We start from the raw sequence: 24,208 nt of genomic DNA on the forward strand, positions 1-24,208 counted from the left end.
CGATATAGTTCCAAGTCAGGATGGTGTGTGGCTTGGAGGGGAACGTGCAGGTGGTGGTGTTCCCATGCATTTGCTGCCCTTGTCCTTCTAGTTGGTAGAGGTCACGGGTTTGGAAGGTGCTGTCTAAGGAGCCTGGTGCATTGCTGCAGTGCATCTCATAGATGGTACACACTGCTGCCACTGTGCGTCGGTGGTGGAGGCAGTGAATGTTTGTAGATGGGGTGCCAGTCAAGTGGGCTGCTTTGTCCTGGATGGTGTCAAGCTTCTTGAGTGTTGGAGCTGCACCCATCCAGGCAAGTGGAGAGTATTCCATCACACTCCTGACTTGTGCCTTGTAGGTGGTGGATAGGCTTTGGGAGTCAGGAGGTGAGTTACTCGCCACGGGATTCCTAGCCTCTGACCTGCTCTTGTAGCCACGGTATTTATATGGCTACTCCAGTTCAGTTTCTGGTCAATGGTGGCCCCTAGGATTTTGATAGTGGGGGATTCAGCAATCGTAATGCCATTGAATGTCAAGGGGAGATGGTTAGATTCTCTCTTGTTGGAGATGGTCATTGCCTGGCACTTGTGTGGCGCGAATGTTACTTGCCACTTATCAGCCCAAGCCTGCATATTGTCTAGGTCTTGCTGCATTTTTACACGGACTGCTTCAGTATCTGAGGAGTCACGAATGGTGCTGAACATTGTGCAATCATCAGCGAACATCCCCACTTCTGACCTTATGTTTGAAGGAAGGTCATTGATGAAGCAGCTGAAGATGGTTGGGCCTAGGACACTACCCTGAGGAACTCCTGCAGTGATGTCCTGGAGCTCAGATGATTGACCTCCAACAACCACAACCACCTTCCTTTGTGCTCGGTATGACTCCAGCCAGTGGAGGGTTTTCCCCCTGATTCCCATTGACCTCCGTTTTGCTAGGGCTCCTTGATGCCATACTCAGTCAAATGCTGCCTTGATGTCAAGGGCAATCACTCTCACCTCACCTCTGGAGTTCAGCTCTTTTGTCCATGTTTGAACCAAGGCTGTAATGAGGTCAGGAGCTGAGTGGCCCTGGCGGAACCCAAACTGAGTGTCACTAAGCAGGTTATTGCTAAGTAAGTGCCGCTTGATGGCACTGTTGATGACACCTTCCATCACTTTACTGATGATTGAGAGGAGGTTGATGGGGCGGTAATTGGCCGGGTTGGACTTGTCCTGCTTTTTGTGTACAGGACATACCTGGGCAATTTTCCACATTGCAGGGTAGATGCCAGTGTTGTAGCTGTACTGGAACAGCTTCGCTAGAGGTGCAGCAAGTTTTGGAGCACAGGTCTTCAGTACTATTGCCGGAACGTTGTCAGGGCCCATAGCTTTTGCAGTATCCAGTGCTTTCAGTCGTTTCTTGATATCATGGGAGTGAATCGAATTGGCTGAAGTCTGGCATCTGTGATGCTGGGGACTTCAGGAGGAGGCCAAGATGGATCATCAACTCGGCACTTCTGGCTGAAGATTGTTGCAAATGCTTCAGCCTTCTCTTTCGTACTGATGGGCTGGGCTACCCCATCATTGAGGATGGGGATATTTGTGGAGCCAGCTCCTCTAGTTAGTTGTTTAATTCACGGCTGGATGTGGCAGGACTGCAGAGCTTAGATTTGATCTGTTGGTTATGGGATCACTTCGCTCTGTCTATCGCATGCTGCTTACGCAGTTTGGTACGCAGATAGTCCTGTGTTGTAGCTTCACCTGGTTGACACCTCATTGTGAGGTATGCCTGGTACTGCTCCTGGCATGCCCTCCTGCACGCTTCATTGAACCAGGGTTGGTCTCCTGGCTTGATGGTAATGGTAGAGTGGGGGATATGCCAGGCCATGAGGTTACAGATTGTGGTTGAGTACAATTCTGCTGCTGCAGATGGCCCACAGCACCTCATGGATGCCCAGTTTTGCATTGCTAGATCTGTTCGAAATCTATCCCATTTAGCACGGTGGTAGTGCCACACAACACGATGGAGGGTATCCTCAATGTGAAGGCGGGACTTCGTCTCCACAAGGACTGTGCGGTGGTCACTCCTACCAATACTATCATGGACCGATGCAACTGCGGCAGGCAGATTGGTGAGCACGAGGTCAAGTATGTTTTCCCCTCTTGTTGGTTCCCTCACCACCTGCCGCATACACAGTCTAGCAGATATGTCCTTTTGGACTCGGCCATCTCGGTCAGTAGTGGTGCTACTCTTGGTGATGGACATTGAAGTCCCCACCCAGAGTACATTTTGTGCCCTTGCCACCCTCAGTGCTTCCTCCAAGTGCTGTTCAACATGGAGCAGTACTGACTCATCAGCTGAGGGAGGGCAGTAGGTGGTAATCAGCAGGAGGTTTCCTTGTCCATGTTTGATCTGATGCCATGAGACTTCATGGGGTCCAGAGTCGATGTCGAGGACTCCCAGGGCAACTCTCTCCCTACTGTATACCACTGTGCCACCACCTCTGGTGGGTCTGTCCTGCCGGTGGGACAGGACATACCCGGGGATGGTGATGGCAGTGTCTGGGACATTGTCTGTAAGGTATGATTCCGTGAGTATGACTATGTCAGGCTGTTGCTTGACCAGTCTGTGGGATAGCTCTCCCAACTTTGGCACAAGCCCCCAGATGTTAGTAAGGAGGACTTTGCAGGGTCAACAGGGCTGGGTTTACCATTGTCGTTTCCGGTGCCCAGGTCGATGCCGGGTGGTCCGTCCGGTTTCATTCCTTTTTATTGACGTTGTAGCAGTTAGATACAACTGAGTGGCTTGCTGGGCCATTTCAGAGGGCATGTAAGAGTCAACCACATGGTGGAGGGCTCGGCAAATGCCTCTGGGTGAGGCCTGCTATGGACCTCAACGCCATGAAGGCCCCACCCCATATTACCGACTGCAGTAATGCCTCGTGACTGGCAAACCCCATCCCCCTCCCCCCCCGCCTCTCAGTGACTGTGCATCCATTTGAATATGTTAAATCATTAAAATGAAGGAATAATTACTTGCCTCGTCCCGATGGCCGTCCCACTCCGATATTACGGTCAGTGGCCTGCACTCCCATGCTGTCGAGTCACTGACCAGAGATCCAATGCGGGACACTGGTGGGAGGGGGGATAAGTTAAGTATTTCAGTGTGGGGAGGAGTGGGGTCAAACTTACTTGATTGGCGAGGGGGTTATGGGAAGGTGTAAAGGTAAAAGTTTCTGAACTTTGTGGGTGGTGGAAAAGGTCGGGTACTGAAGGTAAGTATTTTGCGAGGGAGAGGGCAAGAATGTGATAGAAACATAGAAAATAGGAGCAGGAGTAGGCCATTTGGCCCTTCGAGCCTGCTTCGCCATTCGTTGTGATCATGGCTGATCATCCAACTCAGTAACCTGTTCTCACTTTCTCCCCATACCCTTTGATTCCTTTAGACCCAATAGAAACATAGAAAACATGTAAAGTTGTTGGTCGGGGGGGTAGTGGGGGGAGAGGTTGGAAAGATTTTTAAAGTTATTTTTAATGCTTTTAAATGCACTGCTTCTTTAAAAATTTAAATTGCCATTTAGGGCAATTAAATTGCTCTTTAAAAATGGCACCGGACACCGTTGCTGGGGCCAGACTGCCTGTCCCCACGTCATCAGGGGGGCAGTCCACCCTGGCCATGTAAATGAGCTGCTGTGCTGAATGTTACAGCAGCCCCATGGAGCAAATCCTGGATGTGCACCCTGCCATCTTTGAAGCTCACCACTGCTGGAAAAATTCAACCCTCCTCATCTCAGTCCTAAATGACAGGCCCCTTATCCTGAGACTATGTCCCTGTGTTTTCGATTCCCCGACCAGCGGAAATCATCTCTGTGTCTACCCTATCCAGCTCCTTCAGAATCTTATATGTTTCAATCAGATCGCCTCTCATTCTTCTAAACTTCAGAGTATAGGCCCAATTTACTCAGCCTCTCATCATAGGACACCTCTCATATCCCAGGAACCGATTTAGTGAACCTACCACCTCCAATGCAAGTATATCCTTTCTTAAATGTGGAGATCAAAGCTGCACACAGTACTCCAGATGTGGTCTCACCAAAACCCTGTGCAATTGTAGTAAGATTATTCTAATCCCCAATCCCCTTGCAATAAAGGCCAACATGCCATTTGCTTTCCTAATTGCTTGCTGTACATGCATGCTAACTTTCTGCATTCCTTGTACAAGCACACTCGTGTCTCTCTGAACATCAACACTTACAAGTTTCACACCTTTTGGAAAATAAATTCTGCTTTTCTACTCTTATGAACGAAGTGAATAACTTCACGCTTCCCTCCATTATATTCCATCTGCCATCTTGTTGCCCACTCACTTAACCTGTCTATATCATTTTGCAGCCTCTGTGTCCTCCTCACAACTTACCGTTCCATCTGCTTTTGTATCATCAGCAAAGTTAGATGCATTACTTACTCTCTCTCTGTCTTCATCTGTCATTCATATAGATTGTAAATAGCTGAGGGCCCCTTGCAGTACTGCACCATTCACTGCCTCAACTTGAAAATGCCTCATTTATGCCCACTTGTTGCTTCCTGTATGTTAACCAATCCTCTATCCATGCTAATATATTAATTCCAACACCATGAGCCCTTATTGTGCCTATTAACCTTTTGTGTGGCAATTATTGAATGCCTTTTGGCAATCCAAGTATACTACATCTACTGGTTCCCCTTTATCTACCCTACTAGTTACATCCTCAAAAAACTCTAATAAATTTATCAAATTTGGTGGAAGCAGATTCAATCATGGCTTTCAAAAGGGAATTGGATAAGCACCTGAAGAGAGAATTTGTAGGGCTATGGGAAAAGGGCAGGGGAGTAGGACTAGCTGAGTTGCTGTTGTGGAGTGCTGGCATGGACATGATGGGCCAAATGGCTACAGCACGAATTCACACATTCACCATTCTGTGATTGTGCCCTCCAGTAGCTGGTGAATGATGCAGGTCTCTTGCAGATGAGGGAAGCTGAAAAAGGACTTGTGTTACTGATCTGGACCATCCAATCCTTAGTCTTGTAACTTACAATGCAATCTGAGCCCCTTGTATGTAGATTTTAAATGTTGACCAAATATAACCAAGGCATCCAAAGGTAATGAAACCACTTCAATCATTATTGTGGTCCTGATTCCAACCTTTCCAAAGCAAGTGATTAGACTGTAAATAATAGTTTAAAGCTAGGGCTTAACGGTGGTAAATTTTAGTATTTAATGTCGGCTTAACATCTTCAGAAGCAGTCTTTAAATTTACAGTCCAATTTATTTTAATGAGGTAAATTTTTTTTTACATAAATGGCTTTGATCTTTTTTTGCTGACTGCATTCTACTATTTGTTTTCACAGGTGTACAATTCTCTTTTTTTAAAATGAGAAATAAAACTGGAAAAATTGTGCTAGTGATCATGTTAGTGATCATATTAGATCAGCAGGAAATGGCTTGAGAAGATTATAGCAAAGTAACTGTACATGGACAGAAGATTAATTTCAAGAAAAATGACTTGTAGAGAATATTTTGAAATAAATATTTTTTTTTACTAACTGCTGCTAATGCCACAGTTTTTAAGCTATTTGATTTCTCATATTAGGAAAAAAATGGTAGGGGAAGTGGATCAGTGAGTACTCATCCCTTCCAGTAAGTTTTAGTGAACTGTGTGGGTGCATGTTTTAATCAACTAATAATCTTCAGTGCAGAAAAATGTATATTTTAAGATGTGCTTAAAAATTAGATGCAAGTGTCATGTCCCCTTCCATTTTGGTAAATATTTCTAGGTAAAGGTAAAGGTAAACTATTTTAACTGCATATTAACACCCTTTTTAATGTCAAGAACATAAAGCCAAAAATATTTCAAATTCTAGGTTATTTATTTATTTTATTTATTTTATTTAGAGATACAGCACTGAAACAGGCCCTTCGGCCCACCGAGTCTGTGCCGACCAACAACCACCCATTTATACTAACCCTACAGTAATCCCATATTCCCTATCACCTACCTACACTAGGGGCAATTTACAATGGCCACTTTACCTACCACCTGCAAGTCTTTGGCTGTGGGAGGAAACCGGAGCACCCCACGCAGACACAGGGAGAACTTGCAAACTCCGCACAGGCAGTACCCAGAATCGAACCCGGGTCCCTGGAGCTGCGAGGCTGCGGTGCTGACCACTGCGCCACTGTATAGGTTTCTATACAGTTTGACGCAAATAGCAACGTTCTAGATATTATATCTACCCTTAAGTGATCTATGTAAGCAGTAATTAAGGCTGTTATAAAAATCTGTTGATAATTGAAAGTTAGGAGGTAGAATAGGGATAAAGGGATCATTAACTGGTGGGATGTGACAAATAGTTTCCCCAGATGTGTGTACAGGGGCCTCCATTTTTCAACATGCATGTTAATAACTTAGATGAAGAAGTAGAAAGTTACACACTCTAGATTCTAGATGACACTATTGGGACAATATGTTGTGCAGATGGGGGGCACGAAATTGCAAAAGGGCATAAACTAAATGGCAAACTGTGGCAGAATGAATTCAGTGAGTGAAATGTGAAGTTGCCCACCTTGGATCTGAAAAAGACAAATTGGAATATTTCCTTTATGGTGAAAAATTTAAGTGTCCATTTACACAAATCACTAAAAGCTAGTGCAGAGGTACAAAAAGTAATCAAAAAGGCAAATAGAATGTTGCCCTTTATCTTGGAGGTTAGAATTCAAAAGTGAGGAAGTGATAATTTAGTTGTACAGAGTCTTAGCCAGATCTCATCTGGGATGGAGCATTCAGGTTTGACCACTAATTCAGGAAGAAGATATTGGCTTTGGAAGGGGTACATTGCAAATTCACCAGAATGATGCCATGACTTAAAAGGGTTAAATTATGAGGACAAGTTGCAGTAACTTGGATTATATTTCCTTGTGTTTAAGATGAAGAGACTTTATGGGGAAGATACAGAGAAACTATTTGATTTTGCGGGGTAATCCAAGACAAGGGGGCATAATCAAATTAGGGCTAGGCCATTAGGAACAAAATCAAGAAGCACATTTTTGCACGAGGATCATGGAAGTCTGGAGCCTTTCCTCCAAAAGAGTGAATCTTAGGTTAATTTTCCAATTTCCAAACTTTCCAATATTGGTAGATGTTTGTTTGGCAAGAATGTGAAGCAATATGGAGCAAAGGCAGGTAAATTGAGTTCAGTCCTGAGCAGCCATGATCTAATTGAATGGTGTAACACTCAAGGGGCTGAATGGCCCACTTCTGTTCCAATATTGAAAATTAGTCTAAGGCAAAGTCAATTGTGTAAATATGAGTTTATTTTGTTCAGTTTATACCTGGCAAAATAATAGGCTTGTCTATTTGGTTAAATAAACAATTTGAAACTAACCCCTCTTGTGAAAAAGCCAAACATAAACCATTTGCATATTTTTGTTCAGCCATCCCTTACTTCCAATGCCATCAATCTTGTAAGAATTTGCATTAACCTGCCAACAGTCTCTCTCTTCAAAGATCATCCTACTTTTTTTTTCATTAGCCCTTCTAACAAATGCTTAGCAGCGTGCAAAAATATGCAGCATACAATATAAATGACTGTGTAAATCACAGTATAAAACTGCTGCAACCTGCAGAATGTTAATTTATTCTTACTGCATTGAACTGCAGAATTCAGCTCTGTAGGCTGCCTGAAGGACTTCAACTACAGTCTTTGCATACTGACTCAATTTTACCTTCTGTTTGATGAAACTAACCAATATTTTACTGAATAAATTTTGATATTTCATTTGGACATCAGGGATGAAAATATGAAGGGTTCTTGATTTTTAAAAAACTAAAGGTTGTAGCTGTTGCTAGACCTGTGCGGAATATTCCCACATTGAGGGGGCACTCAGGCATTCTTTTGCTCATGCAAAGGGTCACCACAACTGATCATTATTGGTGGCTTTCATAATTTGGAAAGAACTGAGATTATATCACTGAGACAACTGAAGTTTTTGGCTATATCCAACAGGCATATGGTCACACTGCAGACAGATCAGTAATCCTAGCAGGGAAATTACAAGACAATGTCTCAATGTTGCTCACTATCTCCTCTCTTCCTGCATTCTTACTATAAAAGCGGAAATGTGGAGTGCCAAGTGAAGCTGAACCTTGAAGCATAAACATTGGGGACATGGAATGAGAGCACACTGGGCTGCATTTTACATTCCCGCCACAGAAATTGGCAGCGGGCGTAAGTCACAGAGCTGCCACGATATTAAACCAGGTGGCTCATTTAAATGGCTGAGGCAGAGCGGCCCCCCCCCACCCCCCAGAATGATATGGATGGGGCGGGTGGTCTGTCCCCGGCAATGGCGTCAGCAGCCTTTGCGCAGGTGCTGGCTGAAACATTTTTAAAGGGCTTCGAGCCCTATCGTTAGATTTAAATATTTGAAGGAAAATGGTTTTGAAAAAATTAAACTAATTGATCTTGCCCCTCTCCCACCCCTCCCAACAAGCATAGATTTAATTCCTTGCCCTCTTCCCCACCCCCCCCCCCCAAATAATTACCTTGTGTACCTGACCTTTCTCCCCTCCCCCCAAAATTCATAAACTTTAATCTTTACCTTTCCCACCATCGCCTATGCCAGTGAAATAACTCTAATGCCACTCCCCACTCTCTCTCTCTCTCTCCACCGCGCCCGCCCCACCCCCCACCCCCGGCACTGAAAAATGTACCTGCTGTCTCCTCCTCACCAGTGTTCCACCCCAAATCCCCAGGTGGCATGAGCGGGTAGGTCATTCATTCATTCATTAACATTATTTTAACATACGTAAATTTGGCTTCCCTCCACCGATCGGCAGGGGGCCATCACGAGGCCTCGCCACCGCTGGCAATATTGGGTAGGGCCTTTGCCGGAGGCATTTTCTAGCACCCCCTGCCATGACCCCCAGTATCGTGCGGGGGGGTGGGGGTCTGTAAAATTCAGCCCACTATCTATTCCTGATCCAAGTTATAGGTGGGAAAGCACTGGAAGGAAACGGGTAGTTCCTTGGAGAAGAGAGCAAAATTACTGGCATAAACTGACAAGAGTTATACTGGAATTTAGGGGATAAAACAGAGGGTGTATACCTTCATAGTAAGGAAAATGCACTTTGGAAGTACTTCAATAAAAAATTGAATGTACATTAAAGCATTTACTTCACTTTTCAGGGAGACCAGCAATTGTTTGTGAATTGGCAGTGCCATTGGAAGCACAATGTTTTTTAAAAAAATTCTCCCTCTCCTAAATCGAAGATCCGTTTAGTCATGCGTACATTCTTCTGACTGCTGCAAATATTCAACAGTGAGTCAGTGTAGCATCGACCACTATCTTGCACTCCACCCATTCCATTCCAGCTCAGCCCCAACTTTGCTCTCAACTTCTCCAACTCTGCCTGGTCTCTTGCTTCCCCTGCCCAACAGTGGTCTGGATTTCACTATAACTGTGGAGATTGCTTACAGCTAAACAGAAAAAAATTGTATTAACCATTTGACCAAGATCCAAATTGAATTCAACTCTACATTATTTTGTTACTTCATATTTCCAGCATACAGCTTTTTCCCCTTTCTGTTGACTTAGATAGCCATCTACAGCACAGAAGGAGGCCATTCCACCCATTGAGTTCATGCTGGTGGATTTGCCTTCCCTACTGCATTCCATTTCCACAAATGAAATTTGGGGAATTTAATGCATATGGCTTCTGTGACATAAGCACCTGAGACTATACCGTACTTAAACAAAGCAAGCATTGTACTCCAACTCATTTTTGATTTTTCAGTAGCCTTCCTAAATAGGAAGTCTTCCATTTGGGTTAGAATGTTTGGACTCCCGGAATAGGTATTTGTATGTTTGAGGTAATCCAGATGGTTATCACAACTTCTGAAGGTTATTGGGTGAAATGTTAAAATTGGGCACACTCTGAAGTTTTTTCCTAAAACCGACAACCTAATGTTTACAGCCCAAGCAGCACTGCACATTATTATGTAAACTGAGATTACTGAAGCAATTGGCTTTGAATGTTTTACATAAAGGTGCTAGCATGGAAACTCAAAGTAATGTGTCAGGTATCTGAAGATTTAATGGTTTGTACCTGAACTACAAAACAAGTTATTGATTTTAACAATTTAAAAAGCCTTTGAATGCTCCTTCTGATTTATCACAGGGCTGGTTCCCAAAGTCTAATCGTTATTCCTTGCAGGAACCTATCTGGACACTTTTCCTCCTTTAGTGTTCAATTTGCCAACATAGCAGTCCATTAAGCAAAAAGCTGGTTTGTGCCTGGAGTCTGGAAGATTAGATAAAATTAGCATTAAGGAGGTTACAGGAGGAAGCAGGTCTTGCACATTTTTTTTTCCAAGCAGAAAAGGAGCCAGAATTAACTTTTTGAGCACCTTTAAGTCAATGTACAGACACCCTCATCTTGGCTTTTTTGAGTTCTACTCACATCAAGCCCAAGTCTAGTATGTAAAACTACTTTGCACCCTTATTTATGTAAGTAAAATGAATGCTAGATTATTCAGTGTGGGTGAGTCTTCCTTATTCTTTGAATGCAGTATCATTTTATATACTTAGTTCATTCTCTAACGCATAGTAATGGAGCAACTAAAACTTGTGCATTTTATGCTACCACTATATAAATTAGATTTTTTTTCTGCTACCTGCAATCAAAAAATTGGATATATACCTAAATAATGGAAGAGCCTTAGGCATTCGTCTAGATTTAAATGTCAAATATTCCTTTTTTAACACTCCGGTAGGTAACAGAAAATATTTGTATGTGCCAATAATACTACATTCAGAGAATTGTATAGCATATACCAATAAACATTTGTTGAACGAAAGAAACTTAATTTATATCACTTCAAAATATCTCTGAAATCTCAAAGTGCCTCTTTAACGGTAAATTACTTTGAAGTCATGTAGACAAGCAAATGAGTACATGTCAAACTGGAGCAAAGTGGTAGCACAAATGCTTGTAAATTAGATTAACAGCACATGTAGTTTATTTCTGTAATCCACACTTTTATTTATGAAACCTGCACATTTTACCATTTCTCAGACTTGTTAAGTTGTTTTACCTTGCCTACACACTATAGTTAAAAAGCACATTCATATGTGTTTTGGTTTGCTGATGGTCACTTGCATCATTATTCAGTGCAGCACAGAATATTCCAGTGATAACTTGAAGAAAATTTAAATCATCATGTTTAACTAGATGCAGCTTCTTGTCAGAATGTAGATACTCCCCAAAAGGAGCACTGAGAAGGAACAAAATTGTATGTCTTGATAAATGACTTACCTACTCAATAACTGGAACATTGTCAAATTTTAATAAAATATAATTAGCTGCTAATGGAAAACTGATTTCCTTTTTTTAAAAAATTGACATACTGTGAGTATTTATGTCTGCTAAAATCCTGTAGGCGCAAATGAGTTGAATTATTAAAGTTTAAAAATAAATTAGGAATATAATACTCATTGCTTTACAAACAAGAAAATTGCTTTGGGTTGGGGAATAGGCTCGTACTTTAAATGTGTAGGATGCTGCTCACCTTTTCTTTTATGTGCCCTCAGCAAACCATTGGTCAAGCGACTGCAGCCAAGTATCCTCGATCGAGCCAGCCCCCCTCAGGAGGGAATGTCACAGGCCAGAATGCAAAATCACCCACTATCAGTTGCAGCATCCAATCAATAAAGGTTGTAGACTGAGTACCTCGGCAACAAAAACACCAGGAACTTGAAATGAGTGGAGGATACATTGTGGAAACTGGTGAAATCTACAGTTTCTTCTATAATTTAAGACTGAGGACTTTTGAGTTGTGAGCTGTCACAATAGTTAATAATAACGTAACTCATGTAAGTTGTAAGTGTGTTATTGGGCATTCAATGTCCAATAAAAGTATTTTGAATATATGTAGGGTTCTGCTTGTGCAAGGAATGTCTCAATTTTTAAATGCTATAGAATTCAAAATATTGTCTACACAGGGTTTAAAAATGATACCTCAACCTTTTGGCCTTTTGACAAAAGATCACTGAGCAGTGACCAAGGTGCAGCTCTAGAAGGCACAATGTATGCAATTTTTTATAGTAGTGGGGCTATGCTCTATAAAAGTTCGATGAGTTTAAGCACTGAAGCATCTTTTAACAGTAAACTTTGGGGGGAAATTATGTTCTCAACCATGAGTTTTGTTTAAAAATATAGCATCATTCATTGTATGAATCCTCATCCATTTGTGGGTTAAGGAAATGCAGCTCATCAATGGGAGTCATAGACTAGTATTCTCCACTATATTTACTTCTACCATGTTTTGAAAAGTAATCATAAATGAAAACTAGCGTTTCGATAAATTACTATTTAAGTAGTTTGCGATTAAGTAAACTTTTAATTATAAAAATACATTTTATAGGTAATGCAGGATCAAGTACAGCTCTTAAATAACATTCAGTTTCACTTCCATTTTTTGTCAGCAGGCCCTATTATAAGCAATGGTATATTGTCAATATCTTAAAATGTCCCGCTTCCTGTCACTGATAAGCTGTTAAAGCAATTAGTGGCAATGCAAGATACAAATAGCCACTTTAATGGAATATATAGACTATAGCATTAAAGCTTTTGCATGGAAAGCATAATCATAAACACCTTTGTTTTATTCTTGTAATTTAGCAGCTGTTCTTTAGATGGCCATATCAAGTGAGTTTTGGCCTAAGCAGTTTCCCTTTCTTGCATTGTCATTGGAAATGTAAAACTTATGAATGCATGCACCTCTTACAAACTTGCTGAAGTGACAGACAGATGTGAGAGAGCAGAGCACTCGCCTACTGCCTTTTCAGGAGAATGGCGGAGTGCAATTTGGGAAAAGGAATACTAATAGTTTCTGAAACTCAGTAGTTTCTGCTAATTAGTGTGCTTCATTATGCAATAAGAAGGGACAGTGATAGATTTGCAGTGTTTATGGTGGGGGCGGAGTGGGTAATTGTATGGTTGCAGTTTATGTGACCAAGCCTGTGTCTTAAATTCATTTTAACTATTCAGAGCAAAAACGTTCTTGAGCTTGACCCGTCCTGTGCACTTCAACATACTGGCGTCAGGCTTGGCACAGCTCAGTGTTAGATCATGTTTTAAATGGTCACCAAAACCCCCAGCTTTTTGTATTAATTTTCATCATTAAAATCTGCTTGTGTAAAAATTTATTTGCCAAATGTATTTATGGTTTGAAGGTCCAGTTTTTGTTATGTACAATTTATAATCAACTGTACAGTTTTTGAAAGGGGCTTTGATCATTTTAAAAGCACAAATGTAAAGTTTGACTTGAGTGTATAATTATAAATGACTTCTATATAAATGTGTGTTCATATTTTTAAACTTGTATTGCAATTATTTAACTTGTGATTATAGTACTTCAACAAATGTCTCATTTTGATTTCTTCTGCAATATGAAGAATACTGAAAATGTTCTTTGGCATTTTTCATATGCATTAAACATTTTTTTACAAATAATTGTTACTCTAGCTTGAGTACAAAAGTAACTGACACCTAAGTATGAAAACTATTTTGCAAAGGATACCCTGAAATTATACAGCCAACTTTCAAGCAAATATGTATAAAAATTCTGGCCTACACTGTAGCCACCAAACCTTTTTGTAAATATATATTTGAGATATTTGGATAGATAGCAAGGCATTGACTGCAATCTGATGGGGTGGTTCAAAATGGTCTCCTAAACTAAATAAAATTTGAATAGTTGGTCGTAATTGAAAGCAAATAGCTACTTATGATGAAAGCAGTTTAACTTGAGTTTTGTTTGAGATTGATTTCTGTCCTGGTTGCTTTCTGTCAAGATGTACACTGCCTGTTTGTGTCCTCAATGTATGATAACCATCCTAGTTGGCTAATGATTGTAGTTTGTGTTATATGATTGGAAAATTCTGTATTCAATATATATTGTATACAGGCAACACAATATGCAGTAAAATATTAGTGCAGCCCAAACTGGCATTCCTGATCAAATCAAGCAATTAGGTGTCCAATATGGCCAAAGGACCACAGTGATACGAGTACGTTGCAAGGACAAAAAGTAGAGTTAAGTTGAGCTTCAATCTTCTGTTTAGGCAAACACATTCAACCATGTGTATCAGTCAGTATCTTGTATATTTCACAGTGATTCTTCAGAATGGTCATCTTTTTTGATTGGTATAGATCAGAGACCTTTGTACTATAGATGGAAGTTTTCTTGTATTTTATAGCAAAATCATGAATACTTTCTTTTAGAACATATTTATGATTTTGCTACAAATATGAATTACTTTAAATTTTGAGATGCCAAGGAAAATTTTCCCATCAGATTCCTTTAACATAGTCCAGTTGAGATTCCACACTGTCATTTTATAAATCGTGTGGTTTTAAATTTTGTGTCTTCAGATAAGCGAAGCCTAGAAAACAAATCAAACAATTCAAAAAATGTGCTAAATTAACTAGAGATGGGCAGCTGAAGAAATGTATCTCAGATAAAAGCAAAATACTGCGGATGCTGGAAATCTGAAATAAAAACGAGAAATGCTGAAAATACTCAGCAGGTCTGGCAGCATCCATGGAGAGAGAAACAGAGTTAACGTTTTTAGGTCAGTGACCCTTCTTCAGAAATAGCAGATACTGGAAATATGAAAAGTTTGAAGCAAGTAAAGTGGGGGTGGGGCAAGAGATAACAGCGGAGAAGGTGTAGACAGAACAAGGTCACAGCGAATAACTGACCAGAAGGTCCTGGAGCAAAGACAAACAATATGTTGATGGTGTGTTGAAAGATAAAGCATTAATACAGGGTGTTAACGGATTGAAAACTGAACAGCCACAAGTACAAACATGAAAAAAGCAATAGGTAGGCAAATTGAACAAACTAAGTTAAAATAAACCCCCAAAAAAAGGGAAAAATAACTTTTTTAAAAAAGAAGTAAAATGAGGGGCCTGTCATGCTCTGAAATTGCTGAACTCCGTGTTCAGTCTGGCAGGCTGTGGTGTGCCTAATCGGTAAAAGAGATGCTGTTCCTCGAGCTTGCGTTGATGTTCACTGGAACACTGCAGCAATCCCAGGACAGAGATGAGAGCAAGGGGCAGTGTTGAAATGGCCAGCAACCGGAAGCTCGGGTTGCTTGCGGACTGAGCGGAGGTGTTCCACAAAGCGGTCATCCGTTTGGAATGCTGGGGAAGGGAGGGGAAGATGTTTTTGGTAGTGGCATCATGCTGGAGGTGGCAGAAATGACGGAGGATAATCCTTTGGATATGGAGGCTGATGGGATGAAAAGTGAGGACAAGGGGAACCCTGTCATAATTCTGGGAGGAAGGGGTGAGGGTAGAGGTACGGGAAATGGGTCGGACACAATTGAGGGCCCTGTCAACCACAGTGCGGGGAATCCTCAGTTGAGGAAAAAGGAAGACATATCAGAAGCGCTGTCATGGAAGGTAGCATCATCAGAGCAGATGCGTCGGAGATGGAGAAACTGGAAGAATGGAGTCCTTACGGGAGGCAGGGTGTAAAGAAGTGTAATCGAGGTAGCTGTGGGAGTCGGTGGGCTTATAATGGATATTTTAGTGGACAGCCTATCCTCCGAGATGGAGACAGAGAAGTCGAGGAAGGGAAGTATTGGAGATGGACCATGTAAAGGTGAGAGAAGGGTGGAAATTAGAAGCAAAGTTGAGAAAAGTTTTCCAGTTCGGTGCGGGAGCAGGAAACTGCACCGATACGGTCATCAATGTACCGGAAAAAGAGTTGGGGGAGGGGGCCTGAGTAGGACTGGAACAAGGAATGTTCGACATATCCCACAAACAGACAGGCATAACTAGGACCCATGTGGGTACCTATAGCAACCCGTTTTACTTGAAGGAAGTGAGTGGAGTTGAAGGAGAAGTTGTTCAATGTGAGAACAAGTTCAGCCAAGCGGAGGAGGTTGGTGGTGGATGGGGACTGGTTGGACCTCTGTTCAAGGAAGAAGCAGAGAGCCCTCAAACCATCCTGGTGGGGGATGGAGGTGTAGAGCGATTGGACGTCCATAGTGAAGAGGAGGCGGTTGGGACCAGGAAACTGGAAATTGTCAAAATGACGTAGGGCGTCAGAAGAGTCACGGATGTAGGTGGGGAGAGACTGGCCCAGTGGAGAAAAGATAGAGTCTAGATAGGAAGAAATAAGTTCAGTGGGGCAGGAGCAGGCTGACACAATGGGTCTGCCGGGACAGTCCTGTTCGTGGATTTTGGGAAGGAGGTAAAAGCGAGCTGTCCGGGGTTGCGGGACGATGAGGTTGGAAGCTGTAGAGGAAAGATCTCCAGAGGAGATGAGGTCAGTGACAGTCCTGCTGAAAGTCGCTTGATGTTTGGTGGTGGGGTCATGTCCTGGGGGAGTTAGGAAGAAGTGTCTGAAAGTTGGCGCTGAGCCTCTACAAGGTAGAGATCGGTATGCCATACAACAACAGCACCACCCTTGTCTGCAGGTTTGATGATAATGTCGGGGTTAGACCTGAGAACAGAGTGCCTCAAGTTCGGCAGGGGACAGGTTAGAGTGAGTGAGGGGGGCAGAGAAATTGAGGTGATTAATTTCCCGCCAACAGTTTTTATGAAAAGATCAAGAGCGGGTAAGAGGCCAGGGGGAGGGGTCCAAGTAGAGGGAGAATGCTGGAGGCGGATGAATGGGTCTGCTGGTCAATGAAGTGAGCCCGGAGGCGACGGAAGAAGAGCTCAATGTCATGCCGTGCACGAAATTCATTGAGGTGGGGGTGTAAGGGGATAAAACTGAGTCCTTTGCTTAGTACAGAACATGCAGCGTCCGAGAAGGGGAGGTCAGAGGGTATAGTGAATACACGGCAAGGGGTCAGATCAGAAGGGGTGGGGTCAGAGGGGAAGAAGGATCTGGAGTGGCATTAGTCCCCTTCAGCTGCTGGAGCTTGTGTTCTTTGACACCTGAAAAGGAAGAAAAAAAGTTTTTTGTTAATGCGTCGGATAAGACGAAGGATGAAATGAAACTGCGGAGTAGAACAGCTTTGAGACAAGGTGAGGCGGTGCTGCTGGAGAGAGAGGTCCAGAGTGTACATGTGGCGGCGTATAGCACTGAAAGTGAATCTCAGGATGCGGTGAGAATAGCAGTCCGAGGCATGTTGTATTTTTCGGAGATACCTAGAATCCTGGGTGGATTCAAAACATGATGGGTGAAACTGCAGTTGGAATAAGTCGGAGCCGAAGATAGTCTCTGAGGAAAGAGATGTGGCTGTGAAAAGGAGTTTTGGTAGACACTTTATCAAACACCAGGAGGGAAATAGAAAGCAATGAAGGTGAACAAGGTAAAAGAGACAAACGAAAATCCCATCGGAGAGAAAAGCAGAACTTCTTCAAGGTAGGCATTCCTGGAAGAGAAGTGGCAGTGAATTAAACACTAAAATAAAAGCAAAATACTGCAGATGCTGGAAATCTGAAATAAAAACAAGAAATGCTGGAAATACTCAGCAGGTCTGGCAGCATCTATTGAGAGAGAAACAGAGTTAATGTTTTCAGGTCAGTGACCCTTCTTCAGAACTAGCAGATATTAGAAATATGAAATGTATCTCAGATGTGTTTTATAATCTTTTAGTTCATCTACCTTATTATTTTACAATGAAGTAAATTTGGCTTTTTTGTTATTTTACCTAATTTCATATCCATAAACCCTGGGAATCAGACTGGCCCCTCATTATAGATTTATTTTCTTTGAAGGCTGCACTTCCAAATTGATGTGGAGCTGGTGGAAGCCTGAAGCAAAGTGTCCAACAGAATGTAAGTAAGTTAAACATTATGTACAAAAAATTCCTAGTTTTACTAGTCACTGTATGAGTAATCCAGGGACCCAAGCTCTGGGGACAAGGGTTCAAATACCACCACAGCAGATGGTGAAATTTGAATTCAATTAATAAATCAGGAATTAAAAGCTAGTCTAATGGTGACCATGAAATTATTGTTACAAAAACCCATCTGGTTCACTAATGTTCTTTAGGGAAGGAAATCTGCTGTCCTTACCTGGTCTGGCCTACATGTGACTCCAGACCCACAGCAATGTGGTTGACTCTTAAATGCCCTCAGTTCAAGGCAATTAGGGATGGGCAATAACTGCTGGCCTAGCCAGCGACGCCCACATCCCATGAACGAACAAAAAAAAAGGTGCATGTTGGACTTGATGACAAATGACGTGCTTTAAATCTCATCCAAAAACCAGCAGCTCTTAATGAATGTGATCAGTTGACACTTCACTGCTATTTTAGTATTACTTGCTTGCAATAGTATTTGAAATAGTGTACAAATATAAAACTGGAAGAATGGGTAATGGGGTTATCTGGTTGGCTCATTAATGGCAGGAAAGAAAAAGCTGATTGTTAAATATTTGTTTGCTCTACATGTTTATATATTTTTATCATGTAAATACTTTTGCTTTGACTTCATAAATCTCTACACACTGCCACATGGGGCTTGCTGACGACCACCAATTCTCAGTTGTAATAATGCCCTGCATTTATCTACTCAACAGTTCATTACTAATAAGTATTTCTCCTTTCTCATGGTTACCCAAGCACCTTGTTGGGAGGAATATTACGAACATGGACTAGTCCTTTCTTTGATTTGTCAGAGCGAAGTAGTTTTTTTCTACAACAGCTTGTATTTATATAATACCCTTAATGTAAAATATCCCGAGGCGCTTCACAAGAGCTTCAACAAACAAAAGTTGACACAGAGCCACAAAAACCTGGTCAAAAGGATAGGTTTTAAGGAGAATCTTAAAAGAGGAAAATTAGGTTTTAGGGAGGAAATTCTAGAGCTTTAGCCACAGCTGAATGGTAGTTCTGAATTTGGCATCTTCACAAAACAATTATCGGTAAGGAAGGTCATTCAACCTGTCTAATTAATTAATCCACAAAGACACTAGTCTTTCCATTGTTCCATCTGGTTGGTTCTTTGATCCTCAGGGGTTTTATCTTCACTACTTTATTCAGGGCTCCATTCCATGTATCCTTCCTTTTCACCATGTCCTGTCTTTCACTGCAGCAGCACCAGTAGTGATGATTCATAAGCATTTTTGAAGTGATTCATCGAATCATGTATAAAATTGTTTTTTAAAAATTTCCAATCTCACATAAATGACAATGTCCTTTTGTATTCAGTCAACAGTCAGTCGACATGTTACATACTTCATTTGGGGTAGAGCAAGAATGACCTGTTCTGACACAAGCTTGTTGCATAGTGCATAGCATCCCTATTTGTTTCACCTGAACAGATTGCCTGATCAATGTCTCCAAATTGACTAATGCAAACTTTAGGAAACTCTGCATTTCTGTGGAGATTGTACGCCATTAATTTCCTTTCTGATCTTTTCTGTAATGGGAGACAGAAAAAAGACAATTAAGTTCTAATGAAGGAGACAAGCTGTTAGCCTGTGTATTTTTGCATAAGTTTGTGTTTCATTTAACTTATCTGATCCATTCCAATTAAATTTACTCCTCTTCCAAACAGAACTTGTTTACAAAACATAACAGGAATGTAAACTGCCAGAATCCATGCCTGTAACAAAAGCAAACTTGCCTGGGCAATGGTGTTTAGTATCTGCAGTTGTAAGACCAATATAATATATAAATTGGCTGGAGACCAGTAGATAACTTAGCATGTGTAATGTAAAGGGAGTGTAGACTGATAAATTACTTTTGTGTATACTAGCTAGATGGATAAAGAACTGGCTGGGCAACAGGAGACAGAGAGTAGCAGTGGAAGGGAGTTCCTCAAAATGGAGACGTGTGACCAGTGGTGTTCCACAGGGATCCGTGCTGGGACCACTGTTGTTTGTGATATACATAAATGATTTGGAGGAAAGTATAGGTGGTCTGATTAGCAAGTTTGCAGGCGACACTAAGATTGGTGGAGTAGCAGATACTGAAGGGGACTGTCAGAGAATACAGCAGAATATAGATAGACTGGAGAGTTGGGCAGAGAAATGGCAGATGGAGTTCAATCAGGGCAAATGCGAGGTGATGCATTTTGGAAGATCCAATTCAAGAGTGAACTATACAGTAAATGGAAAAGTCCTGGGGAAAATTGATGTCCAGAGAGATTTGGGTGTTCAGGTCCATTGTTCCCTGAAGGTGGCAACGCAGGTCAATAGAGTGGTCAAGAAGGCATACGGCATGCTTTCCTTCATCGGACGGGGTATTGAGTACAAGAGTTGGCAGGTCATGTTACAGTTGTATAGGACTTTAGTTCGGCCACATTTGGAATACTGCGTGCAGTTCTGGTCGCCACATTACCAAAAGGATGTGGATGCTTTGGAGAGGGTGCAGAGGAGGTTCACCAGGATGTTGCCTGGTATGGAGGGCGCTAGCTATGAAGAGAGGTTGAGTAGATTAGGATTATTTTCATTAGAAAGACTGAGGTTGAGGGGGGACCTGATTGAGGTGTACAAAATCATGAGAGGTATAGACAGGGTGGATAGCAAGAAGCTTTTTCCCAGAGTGGGGGATTCAATTACAAGGGGACACGAGTTCAAAGTGAAAGGGGAAAAGTTTAGGGGGGATATGCGTGGAAAGTTCTTTACGCAGAGGGTGGTGGGTGCATGGAACGCATTACCAGCGGAGGTGGTAGACGCGGGCACGATAGCGTCTTTTAAGATGTATCTAGACAGATACATGAATGGGCAGGAAGTAAAGAGATACAGACCCTTAGAAAATAGGCGACAGGTTTAGATAGAGGATTTGGATCGGCGTAGGCTTGGAGGGCCGAAGGGCCTGTTCCTGTGCTGTAATTTTCTTTGTTCTTTGTTTTTTTTTAATAGAGGTGTGCAAGATAAATATTTTCCACAGTATAATGAGCTAAAATTTGTTATCTTTGACCTCCTACCCAGGGAAGTATTTCTTTTAAAGTTTAACTCTGCACACATGTAAGACGATAATGCATCTATTGGGAAGATAGTGGAACTTTGGTAGAGAATTCAAAGAAAATCAAAACCAAGTTTGTCAGTGAATGCACTGGGATTTATTGTTCCGAAAGGTCATGAACTCACACTGGTCAGATCAGAGCTGCTCATGATGGTCAGAATTCATACCCAAATGAATTATTTCTTGAATTTGAGGTGAAAATATGACTGTCAGATTGTCCGATTAGTTTAACAGCAGTTAAAATATTGTTTATCCGAGCAAAAGTCACTATATAAATGAATAGCCAACTGTTTGACTTGTAAGAAACTACATATACAACAGATGTAGAGTTATTAAGGCAGTATATACACTTGTTGCAAGAAAAACAGTGTTAGAAATACTTATCAAGTCTGGCAGCATCTGTGGAGAGAGAAACAGAGTTGACATTTTGAGTCGATTATGACTTCTTCAGAACTGGTTCTCAAAACGTCAACTCTGTTTCCCCACAGACGCTCCCAGACCTGCTGAGTATTTCCAACAGTTTGGATATTAGAAATCTGAAATCAAAACACAGTATTTTGCTTTTATCCATCTGCTGCCTTGGCCTTCCTCTTAACCTCATCAATCAGTCCACCAGCACAAATCCTACATCCTTCAAAACGGTCATCACATTACTGTTGCCACACCATTCCCTTCATCTAACCTTGACTTTCCAAAGTCCTGCACCACAATATTTGTTACTTTGACTAGCTGTCTCTCATCTTACTTGACCTCATAGTATCCTAGGCTGTTAAGGGAAGCAGGAGAAGAAATAGCGGAAGCTCTGACCATCATTTTCCAATCCTCTCTGGCCACAGGGGTGGTGCCAAAGGACTGGAGGATAGCTAACATTGTACTATTGGTTAAAAAGGAAGAAAGGTATAGACTGCGTAATTATATGCCAGTCAGCAAAACCTTGGTGGTGGGAAAATTATTGGAAAAAATTCTGAGGGACAGGATAAATCTTCATTTAGAAAGAGTGATTAATCAAAGACAGCGCAGATTGATTATGGGAAGGTCATGTCTGACTAACATTGAATATTTTGAGGAGGTGCTGTCTTTTGGCTGAGGTGTTAAGCTGAGGCCCTGTCTGCCCTCTCAGATGGATATAAAAGATTACACGGCATTATTTTGAAGAAGAGCAGGGGAGTTATTCCCAGTGTTCTGGTCAATATTTATCCTCAATCAACATCACCAAAACAGATTATCTGGTCATTATCACATTGCTGTTTGTAGGAGTTTGCTGTTTTCAAATTGGCTTCCATGTTTCCTACATTACAACAGTGACTACATTTCAACAAGTACTTCATTGGCTGTAAAGTGCTTTGAAACGTTCAGTGGTCTTGAAAGGCACTATATAAATGCAAGTCCTTTTTTCTTTCTATTATTCACCTGTAGAACTTGCAGAGAAACACCTCCATTGTTCTGAACATGTGTAATCATTTGCTTTCTGTATTTTACCGGCTGTTGCCAACCACCATCTTACAAATAATGTGTATTTAAGTAGAACTTGTTATTCATTCCTGAAACGTGACACATGCAGCTGGCATACAAATCTCAGATAAAAGGCATTGCAATCTTACCCATTATGATTAAGCATTTTTCTTTATCTCAATTTTCTTACTTTCAAGACTTGTTTGAACCTCTCACGTTTTTGTCACCCTCATAACTATGTGTAAACTATTTTGTCCTTTTGTTTTCAATCACCTTTCAATACAGGTAACAATTTTCTATTTCGTCGTTTGAATGTCACTTGAACCCATTAGATCCCTTTCTGTAATTGGCATATCTGTTAAAATTCTGCCTGTCCACCACCTCCTCTTCCCAACCTCCTTCAGATGGCACATACTCAAAATGTTATAAACTGTCTTTTCTCGATTCGGGTACTGACTGACCTGCTGCATATTTCCAGCATTTGATTTTTTTCACTAATTATACTTCTTTTTGTATTCCTCCCAGAATTTCCGCACAATTTTGACTAGCTGTTCCTGCCACTATGGCAGGCAACCCATTTCCAGGCCTTCATCCATGCATGCTAAACAGGTTGGTGCACACTTGGTTCATCATTCAGTTTTACCTCCCTATCCAGACAGATATCACTGAGCAAGGCAAGTGATTGAGTAGAAAGTTTCACATATAAACTTATATTGCACAGTGATTCAGCACATCTGTGCACTAGCAAGCTACAAGAACTGAACAACCCTTACAAACCCCTTTAAAATACCATCAAATTAAGAACTATTATGATCTTTATGGGTGGTGTTATTCAGTCTATATGATTTTGGTTGCAGCAGCTTTTTCAGAAGCGGAGAGTGCGGAGCGAACTATCAGCTGGGAGGTCAGTTTCAGTTTAAAGTTAAAGTTAATTCCCTTTTGTTTCGGAGGACCAGGGGACTGCTGGGTAAGTCAAAACCTATATATTTGGGCAGTGGCTGAACCCGAGACACTACACGTGTAGTGTCTCCCACCCACCCTCCTCCTCTAACCAAAAAAAAAGGACTATGGTGTGTTGATAAGGTAAGCTTTTTATTTTATTTCTTCTGTATCGTGTGATTGGTAAAAATTTACTTTCTTCTTTTACTTTTTTGACTTATCTATTAATTGGTTATTTGAAAAAGACCACAGCAGAGAAGAATCAAAGTATTTAGCTCATAAATTTATATAAATTAATAAAGTAATAAACTAAGTAGAGATGGCTGGGCAGGTGATGTGCTGTAGCTGTATGATGTGGGAGCTGGCTGATCCCATTGTGAACGGCAGGGACCACATCTGCGGGAAGTGCACCCAACTCCAGCTCCTCGAGAACCGCGTTAGGAAACTGGAGCTGGAGCTGGATGAACTTCGGATCATTCGGGAGGCGGAGGGGGTTATTGAGAGGAGTTATGGGGAGGTAGTCACACCTCAGGTAAAAGAAGTAGGTAGATGGGTTACCGTCAGGGGAAGGAGAGGGAACCAGCAGGCAGTGCAGGGATCCCCTGTGGCCGTTTCCCTCAACAACAGGTATACCGTTTTGGATACTGTTGGGGGGGACGACTTACCAGGGGTAAGCAATGGGGTACAGGTCTCTGGCACAGAATCTGTCCCTGTTGCTCAGAAGGGAAGGGGGAAGAGGAGCAGAGAATTAGTCATTGGGGACTCCATAGTTAGGGGAACAGATAGGAGGTTCTGTGGGAACGAGAGAGACTCACGGTTGGTGTGTTGCCTCCCAGGTGCCAGGGTTCGTGATGTCTCGGATCGTGTTTTTGGGAT

The 24,208-nt window shown here is 41.8% G+C and overlaps 2 protein-coding genes across 3 annotated transcripts in view; one reads left to right on the plus strand and one right to left on the minus strand.

Moving 5' to 3' along the window:
* Window positions 1-13,440, plus strand: part of poc5 (POC5 centriolar protein homolog (Chlamydomonas)) — a 149,379-nt gene extending 135,939 nt beyond the window's left edge. For both annotated transcript variants that reach the window (XM_068029504.1, XM_068029503.1), the window contains one exon: window positions 11,591-13,440. In XM_068029504.1, the coding sequence (XP_067885605.1) occupies window positions 11,591-11,725 (135 nt within the window). In that variant the 3' untranslated portion in view covers window positions 11,726-13,440. The remainder of the gene's footprint in view (window positions 1-11,590) is intronic.
* Window positions 13,441-19,332: 5,892 nt separating this feature from the next.
* The window catches only part of LOC137368791 (ankyrin repeat and death domain-containing protein 1A-like), a 90,574-nt gene continuing 85,698 nt past the window's right edge, over window positions 19,333-24,208 (minus strand). Inside the window, exon 15 of the mRNA XM_068028996.1 lies at window positions 19,333-19,391. Coding sequence (XP_067885097.1) covers window positions 19,333-19,391 — 59 coding nt within the window. The remainder of the gene's footprint in view (window positions 19,392-24,208) is intronic.

This window comes from Heterodontus francisci, chromosome 4 (assembly GCF_036365525.1).
Source record: "Heterodontus francisci isolate sHetFra1 chromosome 4, sHetFra1.hap1, whole genome shotgun sequence".
NCBI lineage: Eukaryota > Metazoa > Chordata > Chondrichthyes > Heterodontiformes > Heterodontidae > Heterodontus > Heterodontus francisci.